Below are 24,320 nucleotides of genomic sequence, written 5' to 3'. Positions count from 1 at the left end.
TTCCCATAATTGTATTTCCACAGAAAAGAAAACTTTTGAATGTCTATGTTCCACACAGCTGCTAAATGCTATAACCATTTCTCCTCTTATATAAATCTAAGTCATACAAGAATTCAGTTTTCATGACTCGCAAAAGAATTTATGTATTTTTTTTTCAGCACTTGATCACTGGATAACAATGCTACATTTAAACCAGGCACAATTTTCTAAGAATATTTGTTTTGGTTACTAAGTTATAACATTTGGTACTTTAATCAATTCAAGACCAACAAAATATGATAAAAATGTGGGTGGAGGCATCAACTAGAGTCCAATGCCGATGAAATATGCCCATGAAAATGAATCTGCTACCATCTCTAGTGCTGTAATGTTCCAAAATAATTTCCCCCATGGAAATTAAGTTTTAAAAAGAAAGTTATTAATTAGGTTGCAGGAAGCTATCTGCCCACATCAAGAGCTTGGACTATGTGGTCTACAAAAATGCCCCTCTCCAGAAATGGGTTGCTACTGATTTGGACTGGTTCTTTAGAACCATTAAGGGAAATTTGGCGCTGCTTGCAGAACCGGTAGTGATAACCGGCGGTCCATGATCCCGAATTGGTTTTCCGATTGCTGCAAATTGCAAAAAACCCCAAACCCTTCTGTGCATATGCAAAGGCTTCTCTGCGTGCAAAATTTGCAATTCTGTCACAACACAAACTGGTGGGCTATGTAAGTAGAACCCACCCCTGCCTGCTCCCTCTCTCCATGATCATAAGCCTATGATTCTAAGTAATAATATTGTTAGGAAAAATGTTTCATACTGAATGACATTATTTCATGTGTTATCACACACACACCACACATATTGTAAAAACTGTAATTCACAAAATAGCATTTGGCTGAATTGTTCATGAAAACACGGTGGAAAGGAAAGTTACGATATACCTTCGCAATAGTCTCTTGCAGCTGACAACTGATAGCCTTGCTCACAAATACACCTGTAAGATCCAGCTACATTTCTGCATTGCCCATTTGTGCAGAGCTGCTGCTGCTGTTGCTGACATTCATCTACATCTGCAAAGAATCAATAAACATTTAGGTAGTTATTTAAACTCTGCCCCCTACATCTAACTATTTAACAGTTTTATAATATGTCCATATAATTATATTTGCAGAGAGTATTATGAATTGAATGAAACACATTACGTTTATTAGCAGTTTTAATATGGCTGTTTGACTAAGTTGCCTTTCCTGTATTAATCACCCAGGTTTTAAAAACTCACCTCTGCCAGCAGGTTTGGGTCCATTGAGCATTGACATCCTGTTCCAGCCTAATGTATGATTGTGATGGAATGAAGTTTTTTTAATAATTGGAGTTTTTAGATTAGATTTAGATGATTTTTAATGTTTGGGTTTCTTACATGCTTCTTTTTTTACAGTGGTATCTCATGATACGAACCCCTCATCATACAAACTTTTCGAGATACAAACCCAGGGTTCGGAATTTTTTTGCCTCTTCTTATGAACTTTTTTCACCTTACGAACCTGCCAAGCCGCCACTGAGATTCCCTGCCACTGGACTTTCGTTGCAAGCAACGCGCAGGTTTTTGCGATCCTGGGATCCCCTGAGGCTCCCCTCCATGGGAAACCCCACCTCCTGATTTCTGCATTTTTGCAATGCTGTAGGGAAATCCCAGGAGGGGAATCCCAGGATCGCAAAAACTGGGCAGAGTAGGGGGGACAAAAACGGGAAGAAAAGGCTCATGGAGCTCAAGGGAGGAGAAAGGTGTGGGGGAGATGAGGAGAGTGAGGTGGACAAAAACAGGAAGAAAAGACTCATGGAGCTCAAGGGAGGAGAAAGGTATGGAGGAGATGAGGAGAGTGAGGTGGGCAAAAACGGGAGGGAAAGGCTCATGGAGCTCAAGGGAGAAGAAAGGTGTTTGCCTCAGTTTTGTCTGGCCGCCGCTTTTTTATTTAAGCCTTAATATTTTGGATTCTCCTAATGGGCTTGCACGCATTATTGGCTTTTCCATTGATTCCTATGGGAAACATGGTTTCATCTTACGAACTTTTCACCTTACGAACCTCGTCCCGGAACCAATTAAGTTCATAAGACGAGGTATTACTGTATTTATTCTTGTTTTGTAAACCGCCCTGAGTCTACAGAGCAGGGCGGCCTAGAAATCCAAATTATAAATAAATAATAAAACATAATATTAGCAGGTTGAAAACAGGAGAAATTGGATAAATGGATCCGGATATACAACATTACTAGGATTTTGATTGAAATTGACTCCAATCGTATTCAGCTGTTGCTCACTCATGAGCTTACAAATAACTTTTTCCTTTCTCATACTTTAAGGACGGTCAGCTATGCCAACAGCTGGATTTCAGCAGGAATAGTCATTTAAAAGCCACATGAAAATCAGAAAAACATACGTGGCTACAGGATGGTGCTGCTAACACACCAAGCAGAGCAACTAGTTGCGAATTCATTCCACAAACAAAATGGCTCACACTCACTCAGTTGAAACATAAAGGGGTAGAATCTACGGAGGTAAGCAAAGTATCTTATATTTGGTATAAAATACACCACTCCATAGTGTTATCTGGGATTTTTAAAACCCGTGAATTTCAAATGGATGAGGCCCTTTCCAATCTTAGCTTTTCCACTAAAAAAAAACAGCAAGAGAGGAATTGCAAATTAGACCATAACTTTCTGGGAAAGGTAGTGGGACTGCAGTTTCAGAAGACCTAGGAGGATATGGATTTCCTAGACCAGGGGTAGGCAAAGTTGGCTCTTCTCCAGCTCCCAGAATTCCTGAGCTAGCATGATTGGCTCAGGAATTCTGGGAGGTAAAGTCCACAAGTCATAGAAGAACCAACTTTGCCTACCTCTGACCTAGACTCATGGCAATTCAGGTTTGAACCTGGGCAGACATTGAATTGGCTGCTCTCAACAATGACCTTGGATAGGACTTGGATGCAGAGAGTAAGACAGGTTTTGCCTAACTAGATAATTCATCAGATTTCAGTACTGTAAATTACAGTATCCTTCTGGATTACTAAAGGCACGAGAACTAAAGACACAATGTGATACCAGTAGTTCCACCCCAACCTAAGCAGACAGGTACCTATAGCAGTTGTGGGATGGAAAAATCATGGGCTCTTTGTTATGGAAAGTTTTAGAATTTAATTCTTTACTCTATTGTGCCTAAAATTTACATGAAATTACCAAAGAATTAGGCTTAGAAACATAGAAACATAGAAGACTGACGGCAGAAAAAGACCTCATGGTCCATCTAGTCTGCCCTTATACTATTTCCTGTATTTTATCTTACAATGGATATATGTTTATCCCAGGCATGTTTAAATTCAGTTACTGTGGATTTACCAACCACGTCTGCTGGAAGTTTATTCCAAGGATCTACTACTCTTTCAGTGAAATAATATTTTCTCACGTTGCTTTTGATTTCCCCCCCAACTAACTTCAGATTGTGTCCCCTTGTTCTTGTGTTCACTTTTCTATTAAAAACACTTCCCTCCTGAACATTATTTAACCCTTTAACATATTTAAATGTTTCGATCATGTCCCCCCTTTTCCTTCTGTCCTCCAGACTATACAAATCTAAATAATAAATAAATAAACAAACAAACAAACAAACAAATAAATAAATAAATACAGATTGAGTTCATTAAGTCTTTCCTGATACTTAAGACCTTCCACCATTCTTGTAGCCTGTCTTTGGACCCGTTCAATTTTGTCAATATATTTTTGTAGGTGAGGTCTCCACAACTGAACACAGTACTCCAAATGTGGTCTCACCAGCGCTCTATATAAGGGGATCACAATCTCCCTCTTCCTGCTTGTTATACCTCTAGCTATGCAGCCAAGCATCCTACTTGCTTTTCCTACTGCCTGACCACACTGCTCACTCATTTTGAGACTGTCAGAAATCACTGCCCCTAAATCCTTCTCTTCTGAAGTTTTTGCTAACACAGAACTGCCAATGCAATACTCAGATTGAGGATTCCTTTTCCCCAAGTGCATTATTTTACATTTGGAAACATTAAACTGCAATTTCCATTGCTTTGACCATTTATCTAGTAAAGCTAAATCATTTACCATATTACAGATCCCTCCAGGAATATCAACCCTATTGCACACTTTGGAGTCATCGGCAAATAGGCAAACCTTCCCTACCAAACCTTCCCCTATGTCACTCACAAACATATTAAAAAGAATAGGACCCAGAACAGACCCTTGTGGCACACCGCTTGTAACCTGTCTCTGCTCAGAATACTCGCCATTAACAATAACTCTCTGATGTCTACACTTCAGCCAGCTTGAAATCCACTGAACTATCCAGGGATTAAGTCCAATCTTCACTAATTTATCTATCAGCTCTTTATGTGGAACCATATCAAAGGCTTTGCTGAAGTCCAGGTAGGCAATATTCATGGCACCACCTTGATCCAACACCTTTGTGACATAGTCAAAGAAATCAATGAGATTAGTCTGACATGATTTGCCTTCAGTAAAGCCATGCTGATTTGGGTCCAATAAGTTATTGTTTTTTAGGTGCTGATTTATCCTCTTTTTGAGTAGAGTCTCCATCATTTTAACTATAACTGATGTCAAGCTAACTGGCCTGTAGTTACCAGCTTCTTCTCTACTGCCCTTCTTGGAGTGAGGTACAAACAATAAGCAGATAGTACTCAGTTACACATCTCCATCCTGGACTTCAGACAGTAGAAGTCATGATGTAGCGTTTGGAGGCTACCCAAATCTGAACTCCACTTAAACAAGATGGAGTGGCTGCTGAGTGAGGAGCTGACTCTCCGACAATGGCAATTTTGACTCCTGATGGGGTTGCAATTCCCTAGAAAGAACAGGGGAAACTGTAGCCATGAGGGCTTTTGCACAAATAGAGCCTTATTTGGAACAAGAAGCAATGATGATGCTCATACTTCGTCATTTCTAGATGATTGTAATTTGCTCTACATGAGATTGCCTTTGAAAATTACCCAGAAACTTTAGTTAGTGCAGAACATGGGACTGCCGTGTTATATCTCCTCACAGTTCAAGGAACTGGCCGCTACCTACAGAGCTCGGTGTGGCTTAAAGTCTGAATATCTTAGAATTTCCTAATAGTTTGTGCCTATCCTATTCAATAAATTGTGGCTGCCTGCTAAGAGTCGACTCCTCCCAGGCAAAAGTGGCTGTTTTCTGAAGTAGTTCATTTTCTTTAGATAGAGCTTGCCACTAGAAACAAGGATGACCATCCTTAATAAATAGTTTTCTTGCCATTGAATAAATCATAAGTATTAGTCAAGTATTTTACCTTCACACTGATCTCCTGCTGGGGAAAGTTGATAACCTTGGCTACAAAGACACCTGAAAGATCCCTCAAGGTTTTCACATTGGCCATTTGTGCAAAGACTGCTATACTGACATTCATTTACATCTGTGAATAGATAAGATATATTTTAAACATTGCATGAAGCTTAGCACGATGAAAACATTTTTCATAGAATCTGTCCATAAATTGTCATTGACTTCTTTCAAAGCAACCTATAGTCAAATTTCCTTTTATCCTCCACATCTTTTGGCTTCCCCAGTAGTGATGAATGAATCTATTTATTCCCATTTATCTGACACCTGCCTTTATTCATTCTTTTTAAAGAAATCACAGAGAATCAAAGAATTAGAAAACATTTGTGTTATCAGGTTCAACTCCTGGCATGTCCAAACTAGAGTATTTTTGACAGATGGTTATCCAGTTCTGCTTCAGTATATTTAGGGAAAGGGGATGTATCATGTCACTGGTAATTAGTTTTATTCTCAATTTTTTTTGTTTTCTTAATACTCATTTGGAATTTGCCTTCCAATTAAGTTAAATCTGTTATTTAAAGTCTTGAATCTAGGGATAATAGAGAAGAGGTCTTGAACTTCTGTGTCATTTTTTCATATTCTTTAGAAGAATGCTATATGCTTCCTTAAATATCTCTTCTCATGGTTGCAGTTCCCTTAGTCTCTTCTTATAGCTTTCTAATTTCTTCCATCTTTCTAATTCTCCAATTATCTGTGTTCCCTCCTCAGAATCTAATATACAGTGTTCCCTTGATTTTCGCGGGTTCGAACTTCGCGAAAAGCCTATACCACGGTTTTTCAAAAATATTAATTAAAAATACTTTGCGGTTATTTTCCCCTACACCACGGTTTTTCCTGCCTGTTGACGTCATATGTCATCACCAAACTTTTGTCCGCCTTTAATAATTTTTTTAAAAAAATAAACTTTAATAAATAAACATGGTGAGTAATAATCTAAATGGTTGCTAAGGGAATGGGAAATTGTAATTTAGGGGTTTAAAGTGTTGAGGGAAGGCTTGTGACACTGTTCATAGCCAAAAATAGTGTATTTACTTCCGCATCTCTACTTCGCGGAAATTCGACTTTTGCGGGCGGTCTCAGAAGGCATCCCCCGCAAAAATCGAGGGAACACTGTACATATGTAATATGATATATATATTTGTCCAAGCAGATGCATCTGTGTTTGCCAATTTCCTTAGTGTACATATATTTTTGCATTTTCCTCTAATATAATACAATTGAATACATTATTTTTATATACATATACTGGATTGTTTCCATAACTGTTTTTTTAAGCTGGCAAAGTGGATCATAAAATTTGGAGAAACTAACATTTTAGATTATACTGAGAAATTCAAACCAGGTTTGTTATTATTTAAAAATATGAAATTGGATGAATTCATATTCAAATTAAGAATTAAAAAAAATATCTTCTATTCTTAATCCTAAGTAATAATTGAGGAGAAATTAATTTATACTGGAAAAATGAATTACAATATCTGGTTCTTTTAGAGAAGCAAGTCTGTAAACTATAAAGCTGTGTACTAGAAGAGTTGTCTTTAAAATATATATCTTCTACATTTAAAAAATGAAGTACAAGTACTAAAAAATGAATGCAAACTCAATTGGTGCAAATTATTTGGAGGTGCATTTCATCTAGCATGAATAAAGGTTGGAAGATTTGGATTTGGCTAGTAGTCTAAAGAAAATAAGGTCTAGGAAGGGGCATGGTAGTAGTGTTCCAATATTTGAGAGGATACCACAAAGAGGAGGGATCAACTTATTTTCCAAAGCACTAGAGGGCAGGACAAGAAACAATGGATGAAAACTAATCAAGGAGAGAAGCAACCTGGAATTAAGGAGAAACTTCCCAACAGTGAGGACAATTAATCAGTGGAACAGCTTTCCTTCAGAAATTGTGAGTGCTTCATCACGGAAGGTTTTTAAGAGACCGGACAGTCACATGTCTGAAATGGTATAGGGCAGTGATGGCGAAACTTTTTTCCTTCAGGTGCCAAAAGATTGTGTGTGCACGCTATCGCGCATGTGCAAGTGTCCACACCCATAACTCAATACCTGGGAAGGACGAAAACAGCTTCCCCTGCTCTCTGGAGGCCATCTGGAGGCCAAAAACGGCCTGTTTCCCAACTTCTGGCAGGCCAAGTAGGCTCGTGTTTTGCCCTCCCCAGGCTCCAAAGGCTTTCCTGGAGGGTAAAAACTACCTCCCCCATCCCTCTGGAGGCTCTCTGGAAGCCAAGAACGCCCTCCCAGAGCCTCTGTGAGAGCCAAAAACCAGATGGTCAGCACACAGATGCATGTTGGAGCTGAGCTGAGCTGGAGCAACGGCTCGCATGCCAGCAGATAAGGCCCCGCGTGCCACCTGTGGCACCTGTGCCATAGGTTCGCCATCACTGGTATAGGGGCTCCTGCTTGAGCAGGGGGTTGGACTAGAGGACCTTGAAGGTCCTTTCCAGCTCTATTTTATTCTGATACTTTATGTTTCTCTCCATTTTCTCCTTCAACCAGTGGTTAACTTTGCCTGAGAGGTAATTCTGCTCGAAATGTACTCTATGATCTGATAGCATATGAAGGGCCTTGATAGGGCAATCCTGAGCCTTCAAGAAGATGCAGCAATGCAGAACTTCTGAGGAAAGTGTTCAGTAGGTGCTTTGGCCATCTGGAAATGGTTCACACAACACTACTAATGTTACTCATTATGTTTAGTATTGGAGAACCAAAGAAAGGCAGGTTTGATGCATTTCGCCCGCCCCCCACAAATGTCCCTGATATTTTATCAAAGCTTTTTCTATTTTTCTTTTAGAAAAGGGGGACGTAAGTTTTTATAATGGATGAAAGTATATTAATAGGTGGAGGTTCAGAAAGACTGTAAAAGTATGTCTGCTTAAAATCACAGAAAATGCTGAATAAGCCCCTCAGGGTTTGCCAACAAGTACTAGCACAATGAAAGACTGTACCAAGAAATGCTTGTGTGCTCTGGTTGTCATTTTCAAACGTTCCTTTTTTGCTTTGAAAGCAGACATCACAGGACAAGATGCCAAAAGCCAGAGTCAGTGCCAACGTAATAAAATTATCTCTCCCTGCTGCCAGACGCTAAAAGCCATGCAGTAGGATTCTAGACAATACCGGAAAACTATAATTTCTTTTAGCTGGATTTTTTTCAGAAAATGATTTCTCATATGTTCTAGCTGATTTATTCAATGATATACATTCTAAAGAAAATAAAGGATGATTAAAAAAAAAGACATACATTTTCTTCGATTTATAAAAAAACAAAAAAGAGTAGAGTGTTAAAAACCTATGCCCAACTGACTACATGGATAAGCAATAACCTTCCATGCTCAATTCAAGGTACTGGTTTAAAATATAAAGCTCTACATGGCTTGGCATCAAATACTTGCAGGTTTGTCTCTCTCAGGGAGAATCAGGACCCCATCCTATATAAAGTCTAGAACAGTGATCGTGAAGCTATGGCACGGGTGCCACAGGTGGCACGCAGAGACATATCTGCTGGCACACGAGCCGTTTCCCTAGCTCAGCTGCAACGTGCATGTGTGTGCCGGCCAGATTATTTTTGGCTCGCACAGAGGTTCTTGGGAGAGTGTTTTTGGCTTCCAAATAGTCTCTGGGGGGGATGGGGGGTGTTTTTACCCTTCCCTGGCTCCAGGGAATCCTTTGGAGCCTGGGGAGAGTGAAACATGAGCCTAATGGGCCCACCAGAAGTTGGGAAACAGGCCGTTTCTGGCCTCCAGAGGGCCTCCATGGGATGGAGGAAGCTGTTTTCGCCCTCCCCAGGCATTGAATTATGGGTATGGGCACTTGCGCATGCACGATAACACACCCATAGTCTTTCGGCACCCAAAGACAAAAAGGTTCGCCATCACTGGTTTAGAGGTAGGGAGTAGGAGGAATATCCTAGCTTGCATTTCACAAAGCTAGTATGAGTGAAAGTATCAGCACATCCAGATTGATAATGGGTCACAATATCTTCTTTCATAAACTGCCTTGAGCCATAAAAAATCTAACAATGTTTGAGATAGACAGATAATGCAGTTTATGTAACCGGACTGAAGGAGCTAGGCCAAGCTCTTGAAATATTATTATTCTTTCACTGTAATATATGAGCCTATGATAGAGCTATGGAAAACTTGAAATGGGTGTGGAGAGGAATTGAAGGGTAAAATATATCTTCTTGGTAAACAACAAATTACACTCTGGCTTCAGTTTATTATTAACAACACCAAGCAGAGAGGTTTTTAGACACACAGGGCCAATGTGAGAAGCATCAACCGTGGGTTTCGTCCCCCACTCCTGGATAAACAAGCACGACAAGCAGAGGAGTTGGTGAAAGTGCACATCAGATGAAACTGAGCAGGATCAGGGAAATTTCGAATGCAAAAATGCCATGACATTTATTTTGTTATGTCTTGATGTCTGGTTATTATGAAAGACGAGAAAGAGAAACAGGGTGTTATTGTTAGCAGCAGGCCAACATTTCCAAAAATTTAGACCCATTCTGAGGTGCAGACATAATCTATGCAAGAGTGTCCTACATTTAGTCCTTCCTGCACTAAAATCTCATCATCTTCCAGGCAACTAGCCTTATTCTTCAGACCTTTACTGAAGCCCAAATCTGATGTCTGATATGGAGCAAGACAAATAGGAGAATTAACTATATAACAGGTCTTGACTCGTACGATGTGACTCCATGCTGTCAGACTCACAATGTAGGCTGCACACTACATCCAATTTTTTATATTATATCACATGAATAATATGTCAGTTGTCCTTCACATACTTACATACATTCATACATTCATTCATTCGTACGTACGTACGTACATACATACATGTATGTATGCATACGGCCTACTTTGTACACCAATACATTTGGACATTGGAAAATTAGACAGACTTTACTTCAGATTTTATAACTCCTAACTTTCAAAGACATTCTACTGAAAACTTAGTTAAAGATTAAACTGTAAACGTTATTGCTTGATCCTGTTTTTATTTTTGCATTCCATGCTTATTATTATTGCAAGTGTTTTGTTTATTATGCTATTTTAATATTGTTAAAAGTTTTAATAAAATGAAGGATACAGATTAAATAAACAGTTCTTGGTTGCATCCCATTTTAGCAGAAATGCAAAAGAATGTACAGTGGTATGTCTACTTAAGAACTTAATTTGTTCCGTGACAAGGTTCTTAAGTAGAAACGTTCTTAAGTAGAAGCAATTTTTCCCGTAGGAATCAATGTAAAAGCAAATAATGTGTGCAAATCCATTAGGAAAGAAATAAAAGCTTGGAATTTGGGCGGTAGGAGGAGGAGGAAGAAGAGGAGGACAGTCACTGCCGAAGTAACAAGGTTAGGTGAGGGGAATCAAAAAAATCAAAAACTTTAAGGCTTAAAAAAAAAGAGACTCTGAGGCGGGGAGGAGGAGCATGTTCCTCCAATACACCCGGTGCAAGTCTGCCTCCCATACACTGCCTCCCATACACTGGCTGCTGCTGCTACCTTCTCCCTCTTCCTTCCCATGCTGAAGGGCTCCCCTCTCCTCTCGCTTGCTCGCTTTGTAGCCAGCGCCTTTCTTTCACTGTGGTGACTCCTCGGCTGCCCAGAGCGAACAGAGCATTTCTTTTCTCTGGGTGCTGGCAGAGCACCCAGAGAAAGGGAAATTCTTCGTTCGCTCTGGACTGCCAAAGTCTCCTTAAGAGCCACCAAAAGGCTTCTCTGGCAGCCCAGATGGCCGGGATTAAAGGGGGAATGGCAGGAAACTGTCCAGACCTTTGTGCCGCTCTCAAATTTCCTGGGAATTTTTTCCAGGCTTGGGTTCTTAAGTAGAAAATGCTTCTTAAGTAGAGGCAAAAAATCTTGAACACCCAGTTCTTATCTAGAAAAGTTCTTAAGTAGAGGCGTTCTTAAGTAGAAGTACCACTGTATTTGCAAAGCTGAATGCATGACTAAATGAACAGAAAAAGTGATTATATAGGATCAAGGTTTTTAAAAAAAATTTTTAACCCAGCAATAAAGCTTTTGTCCACCAAGAGCTTCAGAAATAGCACCTCACTAGCTTAATAATAAAATAATGCAATATATCGTAATATAATAATATTTAATCTGTGGCATTTTAATCTTTTAACCATTTTGACTATTTTTCACTTGCTTTATAAATTGTAAGTCTTCTAGGGTCACCTTGTAGGAGTGATGGGCTACATAAAAAATTAATAAACAAAAAAGCAAGCAAACAAATAAACAAACAAACAAAGAAAGAAAGAAAGGCAAGTAGGAAAATTGAGCTAAATTTTCATGCCAACAAACTGGCTTGAAAGTGTAACAAAATATGTTCTGTCTGACATTTTGTAAGTTTTCTATCTTAATATTAACTGTTTCAACCAGACTTATACTGTGTAATTCTTGAATGTTCTTTGAGGTAAATATTTAGTGAAAAAAGTCTACCCTTTTCATACTTTTGCAATATGGCTCACAATCCAAACATATGCATAAAACCAAGGATTTTAGGGGAAAATATATGCAAACAAACAAAAAAAGTCTTAGGAGAAACTGTCTATCTGAAATGCAAATACTAGGAAAAAATGCCTATATCTAGGAGAAATATAAACAAAAATATTTTCCATAAACAGAGTTATGTGCATTTTTAATACTGATTTCAACAGGATTTTAGTGGGATAAAAAAATTCAAGAAAATATATACCATGACACTTTCCATTCCATGCTCTGAATCCATCTCTACAAGGGACACATTGATAAGAACCAGGAGCATTAACACACTCTGCATCTGGACATGCATGTGGCAGTGAGCATTCATCAATGTCTATGAAAACAAAACATCAGTGAAAATGTTTAATGGTTATTAAAGAATAAATGCACATCAAAGCGGTAATAGTATGCAGGAAGGTATTGTAATACAAATGGAATAGTTCCACTGGCATATCTTATATAACCAAAAAATTGACTGTGCTTGGTAGTGTGTAAAAAATGCAAAACATTTTAAATCAGAACTGAATCAAATTTAGAATATACCATTTTGAGATTGAAATGCTCCATCTTGATCACAAAACTATTTTTCAAGCAAAGTTCACAGTTACACATTTAGCTTTTGAAACTTTCCAATTCAAAACCAGGGGATTCCTCTTGAAAACAGTTTACATTCAATTTGTGCATTTTTAGTGCTTAAAATCTCCATTAATCTATACAGTTTTCATGGTGGTCACAGATAAGGCACTATTTCTTCATTTAATTCCCATACAGTCTAAAAGAATAAAGATTCTTTTTTGATTTCCATCACAAAAGGGCAGTAAATAAGTTAATGGCTGAGTTATTCCCATTGATGCATATATTTACATATTTTTACTTCTTGCGTATATTTAAAGATTTTAATTTCTTAAGGCAACAAAAAGGACATTCATAGAGATAAATGATTACATGAAACTAAGATATAAAGGTCCTATAAATACATTATTGACTGAGTAATATTATGTTTACAAAAGCCCTATTCTGAAAACAAGAAGTTTGTTCTTGATGCTTCCTAGTTTTTGTTGTTGGTTTGTGTTAGGAAAAAAACTTAAATCTAAGCTTAGCAATAATGTGGCTTAGCAATAATACAGAGAAAATACATAATAATATAGTTGCTCTGGCTATTGAACTATAGCCTTATTAATTAAACCCTACTTGCATCTCTCACAACTCAACTCCACTAAGATCTTTGTACAAAGCATAACTTATTTTGCAGTTAAGAGACTTATACAAGTTACACAAAATTTGAGAACAGATTAAGAGGGACAATGGGGAAAGTTATGAACACCAATAAAGAACAAGTAGATACTGTCTGGGATTGAGAAGGTAGGTAATTTTTAAATCTTTTTGTAGATATTTGAACTAGAAATGATAGGTTTAAATGATTAATATATTCTTGATAAAATGATATGCTATAGATAAGAACAATGGAAATATGAAGACTTCAAGTAAATTTACATTGATTTCCTATTCAAAAGCAAGAAATTTCACGCCAAAACCCAATTTCACATGTTTTTGGGTTAGATGGTTTCTTTGAAGTTGATCTTTTCTGCCAGTATTTTGCGCCAACTGCAAATTGATTTTTTTGGTATGTAATTCTTGCTGTTACATAACCCCAAAGTAATTACCTTCATTGGAAATAGCAATCTTATAAGCAATTTCAGGACAGAAGATTAGCAAATTAAAAAGATAATGTGTTTCCTAAGGCAAAGCCATTCAGTTGTTTATGGTTTTATAGAGTTTATATAATAAATTAAATCTATCCCCAAAACAAGATAGCACCGAGGCAACTGATATTGTTGGCTGCCATCCATGCTGATTCTGGAAGATCTGCAACTTGATTTTGTAGGTGTGTCTCATACTATCCATTAGGCTCTCAGTCCTTCCAGAATTTTAATAGATTTTTTAAAAACCCACAAGAAAACCTTAGAAGATTGGCAGGCTTTCAAAAAAAAAATTGGTTCCAGAAGCACTTTGAAAAAATAGGCCCTGGAGCAGTAGTAGGTTGCTACCAGTTTGACAAACTGGTAGCAGCAGTGGCAGGACGCTCCACCCATCCGCCTGGATGTCAAATGTTGTGAGCATGTGCAGAAACATTGCGCAAGTGTGAAGTATGTGCTCCCATTCCCGTTCTTAAACTGGTAGCAAAGGTAAATAGAACCCACTACTGCCCTGGAGGTATTCTTCAAAAGTAATATATCCTAATACTTTATATTGAACCACCTAAGAAAAAGAGAAAGGAAAAACTGAGGCCATAGGAGTATACAATCCTTATGGGTTATCATGTGGAAAGGAGAGGCAAAGGTTGCTTTGCTTGTGCTATTCTCAATAGCATATGGTCTATATTTGTGTTAGCAAGGGAAGAAAGTGACGAAATATGCGCTCCAGAGCAAATTGAGTCCTGCCTGTACTTCTATTGTATCATGACATAATAATTCCACTGTTACTTACTTGCCTGCAACATTTCAAGAGAACTATCATGGGCTTTCCTAGATATGCCCATGTCTCATCAATACTCCGCAGCCTGCACTGGCTGCCAATCAGTTTCCGGTCACAATTCAAAGTGTTGGTTATGACCTATAAAGCCCTACATGGCATCGGACCAGAATACCTTTGGGACCTCCTTCTGCCAGACGAATCCCAGCGACCGATCAGGTCCCACAGAGTTGGCCTTCTCTGGGTCCTTTCGACAAAACAATGTCATCTGGCGGGGCCCAGGAGAAGAGCCTTCTCTGTGGCGACCCCGGCCCTCTGGAATCAACTCCCCCCAGAGATCAGGACCACCCCCACCCTCCTTGCCTTTCACAAATTACTGAAAACCCACCTATGCCGCCAGGCTTGGGGGACATAACTGACCCTTAGCTGTTTCATTTTATGTATGGTTTAATTGGATGGTATGACTGTTTTTATAATGGGTTTTAATAATTGTTTTTAATATTAGATTTGTGCTTTGTATTTTGTTGTGAGCTGCTCCAAGTGTTTGGAGAGGGGCGGCATACAAGTCTAATAAAGTAAAGTAAAGTAAAGTAAAGTAAAGTAAGAATGCTTCCAGGGAAGTAGTGGATTCTACTTATGTTTCATTATGATTTTGTCATCTCGGCTAATTGTGGACACTTCTAATAGTTTAACTTTCCTTGACAGCCCCCCGCCCCCCCCAAATTATAAATAGTTAAAGCTAAGTAATGGGGAAATTTGTTTAGGAGACATTTGTTTAGCACCCACCTTCACACTGGCCCCTTCTGTTCATCTGGAATCCCCTGTCACAATATTCACATTTATATGAACCAATGCTGTTTACACAGAGTCCTTCTCCACACGTATCAGGCCTGGCACATTCATCAACATCTAGAAACCCAATTTTATGATAATTTTAACACAAACATTAAATTAAAAATACAGCAGTTTAGATAGATAGATAGATAGATAGATGATAGATGATAGATATATGGATTGATAGATAGATAGATAGATAGATAGATAATAGACAGACAAACAGACAAATACTACTCACATAATACTAAATCCATAGATTACTTTAAATCTTAATTCAAAAGATCTAAAAGATCTTTTTTTAAATTCAAAAGTCCTTGCAAAACTATCACCATGTGTGTTATTATTACCTAACTCATGGGTCTGTTCTGCAGTATCCCCAATTTTTAAACGCCTTTTTTTTTTGCTGCTTAGATATCAACAGAAGTTGTTGTGACTGAAGTCTATGAAAAATGCTCTTTGCTTAGTCAGAAGTACATAGATATACTCAGTGAAGGGCTACCAAAATTTTTACTACCACACCGTGGGCGTGGCTTATGCAGGACACCCTGAATTTTCTTTCAACCTCTTTCATTGCAAATTGGGTGCTCTGGGCTGGAGCTCCATTTTCGCTACCCCACTGCGTATTGCCCCGTCACCCCTGGATATACTGTACATTTATATAGCTCTATAATGTATACAGATATCAATAACTCATTAGAGTTTCAGACTTTTCCATCATAGCCAGAAATATCAGGCAATGAACCTGGAACTTTAATACATGAAGAATATGATCTACCATCTTTATTCTCTCTATTTTTTTTAGTATGCTTCCTACATGAGACAGATAGGAGAAATTTGCCACTTTTATGAAAAATAAAATTGACGTCCAGATGTTGTTCACTATATTGCTCATTCCTGCTCTATCATTATTTTGATATTTCTCATTATTCCCCCTTTTTTGTTTCTTTATATACAGAGACAAATAGAAATAGTATCAGTAGAAAGAGAAAAATGATTTTAGTTCAGAATGATTGGATTATATTTGAAAGGGAAAACAATGCTAAAATAAGATACAAAAATAGTCATTTCTTGTTACATCAACATATACCCTATGTATTAATGTCCATATTAGGCATCCATTTTTTAAAGTGATTGTGTCTTGGTGGAAACAGGATGAAAAGAAATATTCCAACTTTGTTGTGTTATATAGAGAACTTAACCAAAATAAATGGCAGAGGTGGTTGTTTCCGGTCTAGCATGTAAAAACCACAATATTAGACACAAATAATTTGTACTGTAATTTCTGTCAAGTGCTTGATCACTATTGAAAATAACATTTCCCAATAAACATAATTTAGATTTGGGGGATCTGGGAGTATCTCTCTTTCTATATTAACTCTCACCATCCTGAGTAATGTATCCCCAAATTAATGACTAGAGATTGAAAAAATAGGCCATACAAATACATTCTCAAGAGTGTACATATTATATAGATTATATAATCAACAAATTATAATTCTCTACAGAGAATTATTAAAACTGCCCAGAACATCATTGGGCTCCAGCTACCTGCCCTGGATGACATCTTCACATCTTGCTGTTCTAGGAAGGTGCATACTATTCTCAAAGACTCTTCTCATCCTGCTTACAATCTCTTTGAATTGCTGCCTTCTGGCAGAAGATATAGAACAACTAGAACTCGGACCACACGTTTCCTGAATAGTTTTTATCCCAGAGCTATACTCGCACTTAACAACGAACTAAAGGGTCACCATCAGTGAACTGTTGGACAATATTAATCGGTTTGTCATGTAGATGGTTGAGTGGTTCAGGATGGGGAATTTGTAGTGGGCGGGACATTTATTCTATTTTTAAATTTACCTATTCTGATTTTATGTATGGTGGGACTGGTCTCTGGATGTCACACGACTTTCGTTGCCAAGGACAATTCGTTGTTTTTGACAATGACAATAAATTTATTTTTATTATTATTATTATTATTATTATTATTATTATTATTATTATTATTATTATATAGCTCTCCTAAATAAATATTTACAGTAAACGTTGTTGCCATTTAAAAATTATATTAACATCAGAGTCTACTGAAGAAAATACTTTGATTAGAACCCACATTCTCTCTATTATTGTGCTTCAGACATTACCATTGTTCTTATACCAACATTTTATTGTCAAGGAAGTACGGTTGTCCAAATATATATTTGAAGTCTGTATTGTGAACAGTAATTTCCCTCTGTAATTGTGATCAAATCTTAATTACCACTATAGCATGGGATAGGGCATTGTGTATTTTTTACGAATGTATCTGTTCAATCAAATTCTTTCCTTAATCAATCTAACTCATTTCCAATATATTTCAAATTCATGTTCTTGCTCATTAGCCTTAAGTATTGATAAGCTGCCTCATATAAAACTTAGTAATTACCAACACAATCTGTTCCTTGTTCATTGGCCATGAACCCAGCCTGGCAAATACACAGGAAACTTCCTTCTGTATTTTCACAACGCCCAAGGGAGCAGAGATGGGGAGTCTGAGAACATTCATTAATATCTGTAAAAGAAATAAAAATATACGAAGACTTTTTAAAAGAAAACATATTCTTACATTATCATCGCTTTACTCCCTATAATATACTTAAGTACCTAATGATTTTTTAAAAAATATTAGAATATGTTTACATAATAAGATTTTATATAAAATTTGATTTAAAAAACATAATTATCAGTTTAAAGCTTTGGGGCATTAAGTTTTTTGGTGATGAAATCTACATTTGCTGATCTTTTAGATGGAACATATATATTTATCAATATGAGGAGCAAGCGTTGTATATACATGCAATCTTTTAGAAATCAGGAGGTAAAGATTGCTCTATTTTACTTATATAGATTTAATGTCAAATTACTTATATGAGGAGTTTAAATATTGAGTTGCTGTATATATTTTTTTGCAAATATCCTAGTAAATCTGTCATAAAATTGCTTAGGTTTGGATTAGGATTACAAAATTATGAAATTCTTGAGTGATTACTCAAGAAATTTCAATTTTCTTCACTCAAATGTGTAAATCAAATTATAATTGTGTGTCTTTAAAGGAAATAAACAAATCAAGCATGCCATATATAGAAATTCGGGGAAAATAAATTAAAATTATATTTTAACTTGTATTATGTGCCCCAAAGAACCATTCTTATTTGCTATAGTAGTATTTTTCCAGACCCTTCTCATGTGCATCATGTTAACAACTGGGAACATGGAATGTAGATTACCAAAACATTTTTTTTGTTGATCATTAAGCCTATATCCATCATAGCATAAGCAGGTGTATCCAACGGGCAAGTTAATACAATGTCCTTGTCCACAGATGTCTGGATTGACTGTACACTCATTGATTTCTAAATGAAGAGGAAAATACTTGAAGTAAACAATTTCAAACATCTTATCATATCATCAATTTTAAAAGAAGGATTTACAAAACACAGAAACTAATTAGGGTCAATTCAGATTAAAAAAGAAATTCCACAGCAAAGTGAAACATAATACAGTGGTACCTCTACTTAAGAACGCCTCTACTTAAGAACTTTTCTAGATAAGAACTGGATGTTCACATTTTTTTTGCCTCTTCTTAAGAACCATTTTCTACTTAAGTACCGGAGCCCAAATTTCCCAGGAAATTTGAGAGCGGCATGAAGACCTGGTCAGTTTTCTGCCATTCCCCCTTTAATCCTGACCATCTTGAGCTTTTCTGGGCTGCCAAAGGAGCCTTTCGGTGCCGCTTAAGGAGGCTTTGGCAGTCCAGAGCGAACAAAGCATTTTCCTTTCTCTGGGTCCCTGGAGAGGGAGTAAACCACTTCACTGTGGCAACTCCCCCGTGCTGCCTCCCACACACCTGGCACGAGGTTGCCTCCTGGAGTGCCTGGGCACGGAAAGGCAAAAGAAGGTGTTTCGTCCTGGCCGAATCAACTCAGCTTCAGCCAAACTGAGGAGTCACCACAGTGAAGGAAAGGCAGCAGCTACAAAGTGAGCGAGTGAGAGAAGAGGGGAGCCCTTCAGCATGGGAAGGAAGAGGAAGCAGGTAGCAGCAGCCGCCGCCGCCTTTCAGTCAAAAAAGTGGGGCGTTCCCCCCTCTCGTCCACCTGGGTTTCTCTCTCTGCCACAGTATATGGGAGGCAGTCTTGCGCCGGGTGAATGGGAGGCACATGCTCCTCCTCGCTGCCCCAGAGTCCCTCTTTTTTTTTAAGCCTTAAAGTTTTGGATTTTTTTGATTCACCTCACCTTACCTTCTTCCTTCATCAGTGACTGTCTTCCTCCTCTTCTTCTTCCTCCTCCTCCTCCCACCCAAATTCTGAGCTTTTATTTCTTTCCTAATGGGTTTGCACGCATTATTTGCTTTTACATTGATTCCTATGGGAAAAATTGCTTCTACTTCAAACCTTTCTACTTAAGAACTTGGTCACAGAACGAATTAAGTTCTTAAGTAGAGGTACCACTGTATAAGCATCTAGATAAATTCCTGTAAAGGTCTTTTCCCCCATGTTTTGAATTTATATATACAGTAATGTATTGATGGATGCATTCAACTGCAGTTGTGCAATGTTAAAAAAACTTCATTGACTATGTTGGAGAAGTCCAATATGAGGTCACTACAATTTAACACTATGATTTAACACTGACATGATGGCATGATGCCATAATTAATTAAATTACAATATCAGTAGAGGATTAGGGCTGCAAATTTTGTCCAAAGAGCTTCTTGCCATGGCAACTTCCTGCTATTGGCAAAGTGTGCTGCCTGGGAGAACTGTGAAAATTTTCCTCGTAACAACCTAGCATCATTACCTCAGCTTTCACTTTTTTATTTTCTCCTCTGGAGAAAGTTCTGGGCAAGAGTAATGTGCAATAAAGCCAGGATGTCTGGCAATGTTTTGCTGTTGTCCTTACTAGATGGAGTAACACTATTTCTTATTCAAGATGTGAGGTTGTGAAATGTCAAATTAAAACAGATAAGAATTGTACACAGGCTATAGGCCCAATGGCGCTGGTAAGGCAAAGTTGAATTAGACGTGCATATGAACATTGTGATTGTTGATTTAATAAATTTTGCTCTCATTCATTGATTACATTCTTCACATGCAACATGGAAGATGTTTGGCCTTGAATAAACATCTGGAGGAAAAAATATCTGCAGCTGAAAAAGAGCCAATGCCATGAAAAAGTCCCCATAAGTTATTTACATGTAAAGTAGTGGAAAATAAACAGGTTGTCTAGAACAGTGTTTCTCAACCTTGGCAACTTGAATATATTTGGACTTCAACTCCCAGAATTCCCCAGCCAGCAAATGCTGGCTGGGGAATTCTGGGAGTTGAAGTCCAGATATCTTCAAGTTGCCAAAGTTGGGAAACACTGGTCTAGAATATGTAAGACCCAAACCATTCAAACAAATCTCTGTGTGTGTGTGTATGTGAGAGAGGGAGGGAGAGAGAGAGAGAGAGAGAGAGAGAGAGAGAGAGAGAGAGAGAGAGAGAGAGAGAGAGAGAGAGATGTGTGTTGAGAGGTGGTCCTTAATGTATGATCATACTCAGCCTGGCAATTATGGTCATAAGTCATGACCGTTGTAATTACATGATTGGATTCCTCTTGCAACCTTTTCTGCAACAGACCTAAAGCAAGTGCTGTGGCTATAAAATGTGATCATTAAGTGAATACCCATTGTTCACTATGGGGTGATTAATATTTTTTAATCAAAAATAAACACTTTTCCAGAAAAAGATATCAAAAATTGCAGTCGTGTGCAAATGGCCATAAACGCAGATTGGTTGCCAAGTACCCAAAATGAAATAATGTTAACGGCACACAGGGGCTGGCTTGGTCAAAAGTAGTTTTTGAAGTTCTGTTCAGAAGTGAGTTCCTCTTGGTTTGGACCGGTTCACCCGAACCAGTAGCAACCCGCTGGTGACGTCACAATAATGTCACAAAACCGGTTTGGTTAGTGCCAGTCTGTGAGCACTGCTATCTTTTTTTGGAATTATTTCCCCTCTCCCCAGAATTTTTGGGGGAGGGTTTCCATTTTTTTCTCCCCTTCTGTGTATTTGTAGAAGCCCAGTTTCCAGCACTGCGCATACATCACCATCTTGTTTCCGCCTCTTCTGGGGGTGGGTGGAATTTTTAAAAAATCTTTTGGCATTGCGCATGTACATGCCCATGACGCAGCGAGGTATGTTAGAGCCCACCCCTGGCTCTGTTATAAGTTCAAATGATCACCAAGGGACTGGTCATAAGTTGAGGAACACATATGCATATCATTACATATTAATTGAGCATGGTCCATAATAAAGTTTAATTTTCCAATTTATGATTTTTATACTTTATTTAATTAAATCAAATTTAGGTAATAATTATCCAGTTGTTCACTTTAGAAGCATGTTGTCCTAGGCACTAAAGAACAATGAGGTTTTATGAAATCTTAGGGCAGAATAAGAGTGTGATCACTTGCATAGGATAATAAATAATTTACAGTAATACGCTAATGAATATCTGCATGGCAATACAAGTCCTAATTCCTTGAGATCGATATTAAAATAAACTCTACTGGTAGATATACATTTTTAAAGGACAAACCTGAAACCTCTCAAACAGAATTACTGCAGCTGATATATAAACTTGTGAAATCATTCCAGAAGATTCTGATAACAAGTCAGAAACTTTATCTCGCCATCTAAATAATTCAACGTATTGAAGCACAGAAGCAGGCATTTACACAGAGCATTCTGTCCACCTAAAATTGAATCCTGTGGGTTCATTATTTTCTTCTGCTGCTCTGTAACATTCCATTGGTTGTTGTAATATGTACCAAATTGTACCAACCAACGATTTTTGCATCATACCTGTAACTTGAGTTGGTGCTATCACTTGACTAGCACTTGAAGTGGAGACATCTGGTCCAACTTCTACAGGCAGCGGAGGAGAGGTTTTCTCCACCACTATTGAGTGAAAGAAAAGTATTTCTATATGAGATAGGCATCCCTAAAAATATAGACAGCTTACTGCATTAAGGACCAATGTAAATGTACTAATATCCGCTTCATATGTAACAGTTTTAACAATGCATATTAAAAGCATTCCACAAGGAATCATCTAACCTATACCACTAGCTGCATTTACCCTCAGAAATATCCAAAGTAAGATTCCAGATGGTATTAGAGTTTCAATATGGATATCCAGGCATAATTACTAATAGTAAAAAATACCTTTAAAATATCTAAATTTGAACCTTTACTTCAGATTATTCATTGTTATTGTGTCATATATGGCAATATATTGGGCAATGTGCAATACAAATAACTGAAGAAAGCATAACAATCAACTTCATTGCTTAAGAGTTGCTGGAAAAATATGTTTGCAGCAGAAATGGTAGGCATCACCTTCTAATAATGCTTATTTATTTTGGGGTAACAGACAGCCCCCATATTCAAATGTGTTTTCCAAGATAAATGTGTTATCCCTGTAATTCAAAATATTGTTTAAATATGCATATGCAGATTTATATGCAGATACACGTGCCCTATTCTTGCATATAACATTAAAAAAATATTTTTATTGATTTTTTTCAAATTAAAAAGACAAAACATAATTTCACCCATACAGCTTGTCACTATCGAAAGTATCTTCTCTATTCTATATTTTCCATATCTAAAGCTATTATTCTTAACTTAAGCATTCTTATTTCTGTTTACAATTTTATACTTGTTGTATATTACCTTTACATCTATTTACATTTTACATTTACATTTATTTTGATACATCATTTTATATTACTTTACACATTAATTTTACTTTTCCTTTCAAGCCAATCATACCATTTATTCCACAATTTTATAAAACATTATTTTTTCTCTCTATCAAGTCCATTGTTAATTTACTTATCTCTGAGCATTCTAGCACCTTTTTAATAATCATTATAATCAAGGATATTTTTTCTTTCTTCCATATAACATTTTGGGCGCAATCAAGTAGGCACAGCAGCTACACAATCTCCCCAGATTTCAATGGGCTCATCAGATCTAAGACTACAACTCAAAGCTTCATTGGATATAACAGGCATATTGTACAGACACTGAAATATATACAATGATCATCTTCCCATTCTAATGAACAATACTGTATTCTTCAAAACATGGAAAAATTGAAAAGGCTTCCTAAAATATAACTCACCTGCTATCTAATGTGCTTTTCTAGATTGTATAATACATAACCTATAATGAATTTAAAATTACAAAAACCAAAGATAGTAATAAGTAGTTATTACTGTCAAGCTGAACAAGAAACTGAAAGAAAGAATGGGCAAAGTAAATTAATACCAAATTAGATTTTTATGTATAATTGTACTGATTTTCTTATTATCCCCTCAATTACTGAATTTGGCAATCTGCAACATCAACACCCCATCTTCGGTCTCCAAAGGTTCTCAGAGTAGGAAAAAACTCTCATTTATGGGTTTTGGGGTTTTTTTATTATGGAGTTATGGATTTTAAGATAGTAGTCTCAACCTTGGGCTGTAGTCTGGTACTGGCCCATTTGCAACTAGCTGCAGAAGCAGTGGGCAAGTGTGTGTGCACACCTCAATTTGTGTGAGTGGCAGGTGAGAGTGTGTTCCACAAATGGTACAACAGTTCCATTTGTGCAAGTGGCATGTGTGGGCCTGCCACCTATGCAAATACAACTGCCTGTCCATGTACACTCATCTACCAGTCATGTGCAATCATCCCCTATCCCCCTACCGCCGCCAGTCCACAAAGCCAGACAGGTTGGAGTCACTGTTTTAAGGAACAAAATGAATCCTTAAACTCTGAATAGACTTAAAACATTCTGGACCACAGGTCACCAACCGGTGGTCCATAGATCACTGATGGTCCATGAGAAGATTTTGGTGGTCCGTGGCACACCTGGGTGCTCCGGGATGACTAATGGCCAGTCATGTGACTAGAACTCTGGAATATGGGAACAGCCAGGCAGCTCATGGTGGGGTTTAAAATCTCCACCATAGAGGGAGTTACATGAAACTTGCAACTTTGCAGTGCAGCCCTCGCCTGCTAGAATAAACTAACGGTGCAAAGAGGGGGAGCGGCATAGGCAGGCTGA

General features: G+C 37.6%; 1 protein-coding gene across 2 annotated transcripts in view; it reads right to left on the bottom strand.

Annotated features, from left to right (window-relative positions):
- The window catches only part of LTBP1 (latent transforming growth factor beta binding protein 1), a 262,417-nt gene that overhangs the window by 49,239 nt on the left and 188,858 nt on the right, over nucleotides 1-24,320 (bottom strand). For both annotated transcript variants that reach the window (XM_070734142.1, XM_070734143.1), the window contains 7 exons: nucleotides 22,067-22,162; nucleotides 18,452-18,577; nucleotides 17,611-17,736; nucleotides 15,135-15,257; nucleotides 12,091-12,210; nucleotides 5,328-5,450; nucleotides 928-1,056 (listed from right to left, as the gene is read on the bottom strand). In XM_070734142.1, coding sequence (XP_070590243.1) covers nucleotides 928-1,056; nucleotides 5,328-5,450; nucleotides 12,091-12,210; nucleotides 15,135-15,257; nucleotides 17,611-17,736; nucleotides 18,452-18,577; nucleotides 22,067-22,162 — 843 coding nt within the window. The remainder of the gene's footprint in view (nucleotides 1-927; nucleotides 1,057-5,327; nucleotides 5,451-12,090; nucleotides 12,211-15,134; nucleotides 15,258-17,610; nucleotides 17,737-18,451; nucleotides 18,578-22,066; nucleotides 22,163-24,320) is intronic.

Source organism: Erythrolamprus reginae, chromosome 1 (assembly GCF_031021105.1).
Source record: "Erythrolamprus reginae isolate rEryReg1 chromosome 1, rEryReg1.hap1, whole genome shotgun sequence".
NCBI classification, from domain to species: Eukaryota; Metazoa; Chordata; class Lepidosauria; order Squamata; family Dipsadidae; genus Erythrolamprus; species Erythrolamprus reginae.
Note: the sequence above shows the minus strand (reverse complement) of the source record. Positions and strands in the feature narration are given on the sequence as shown.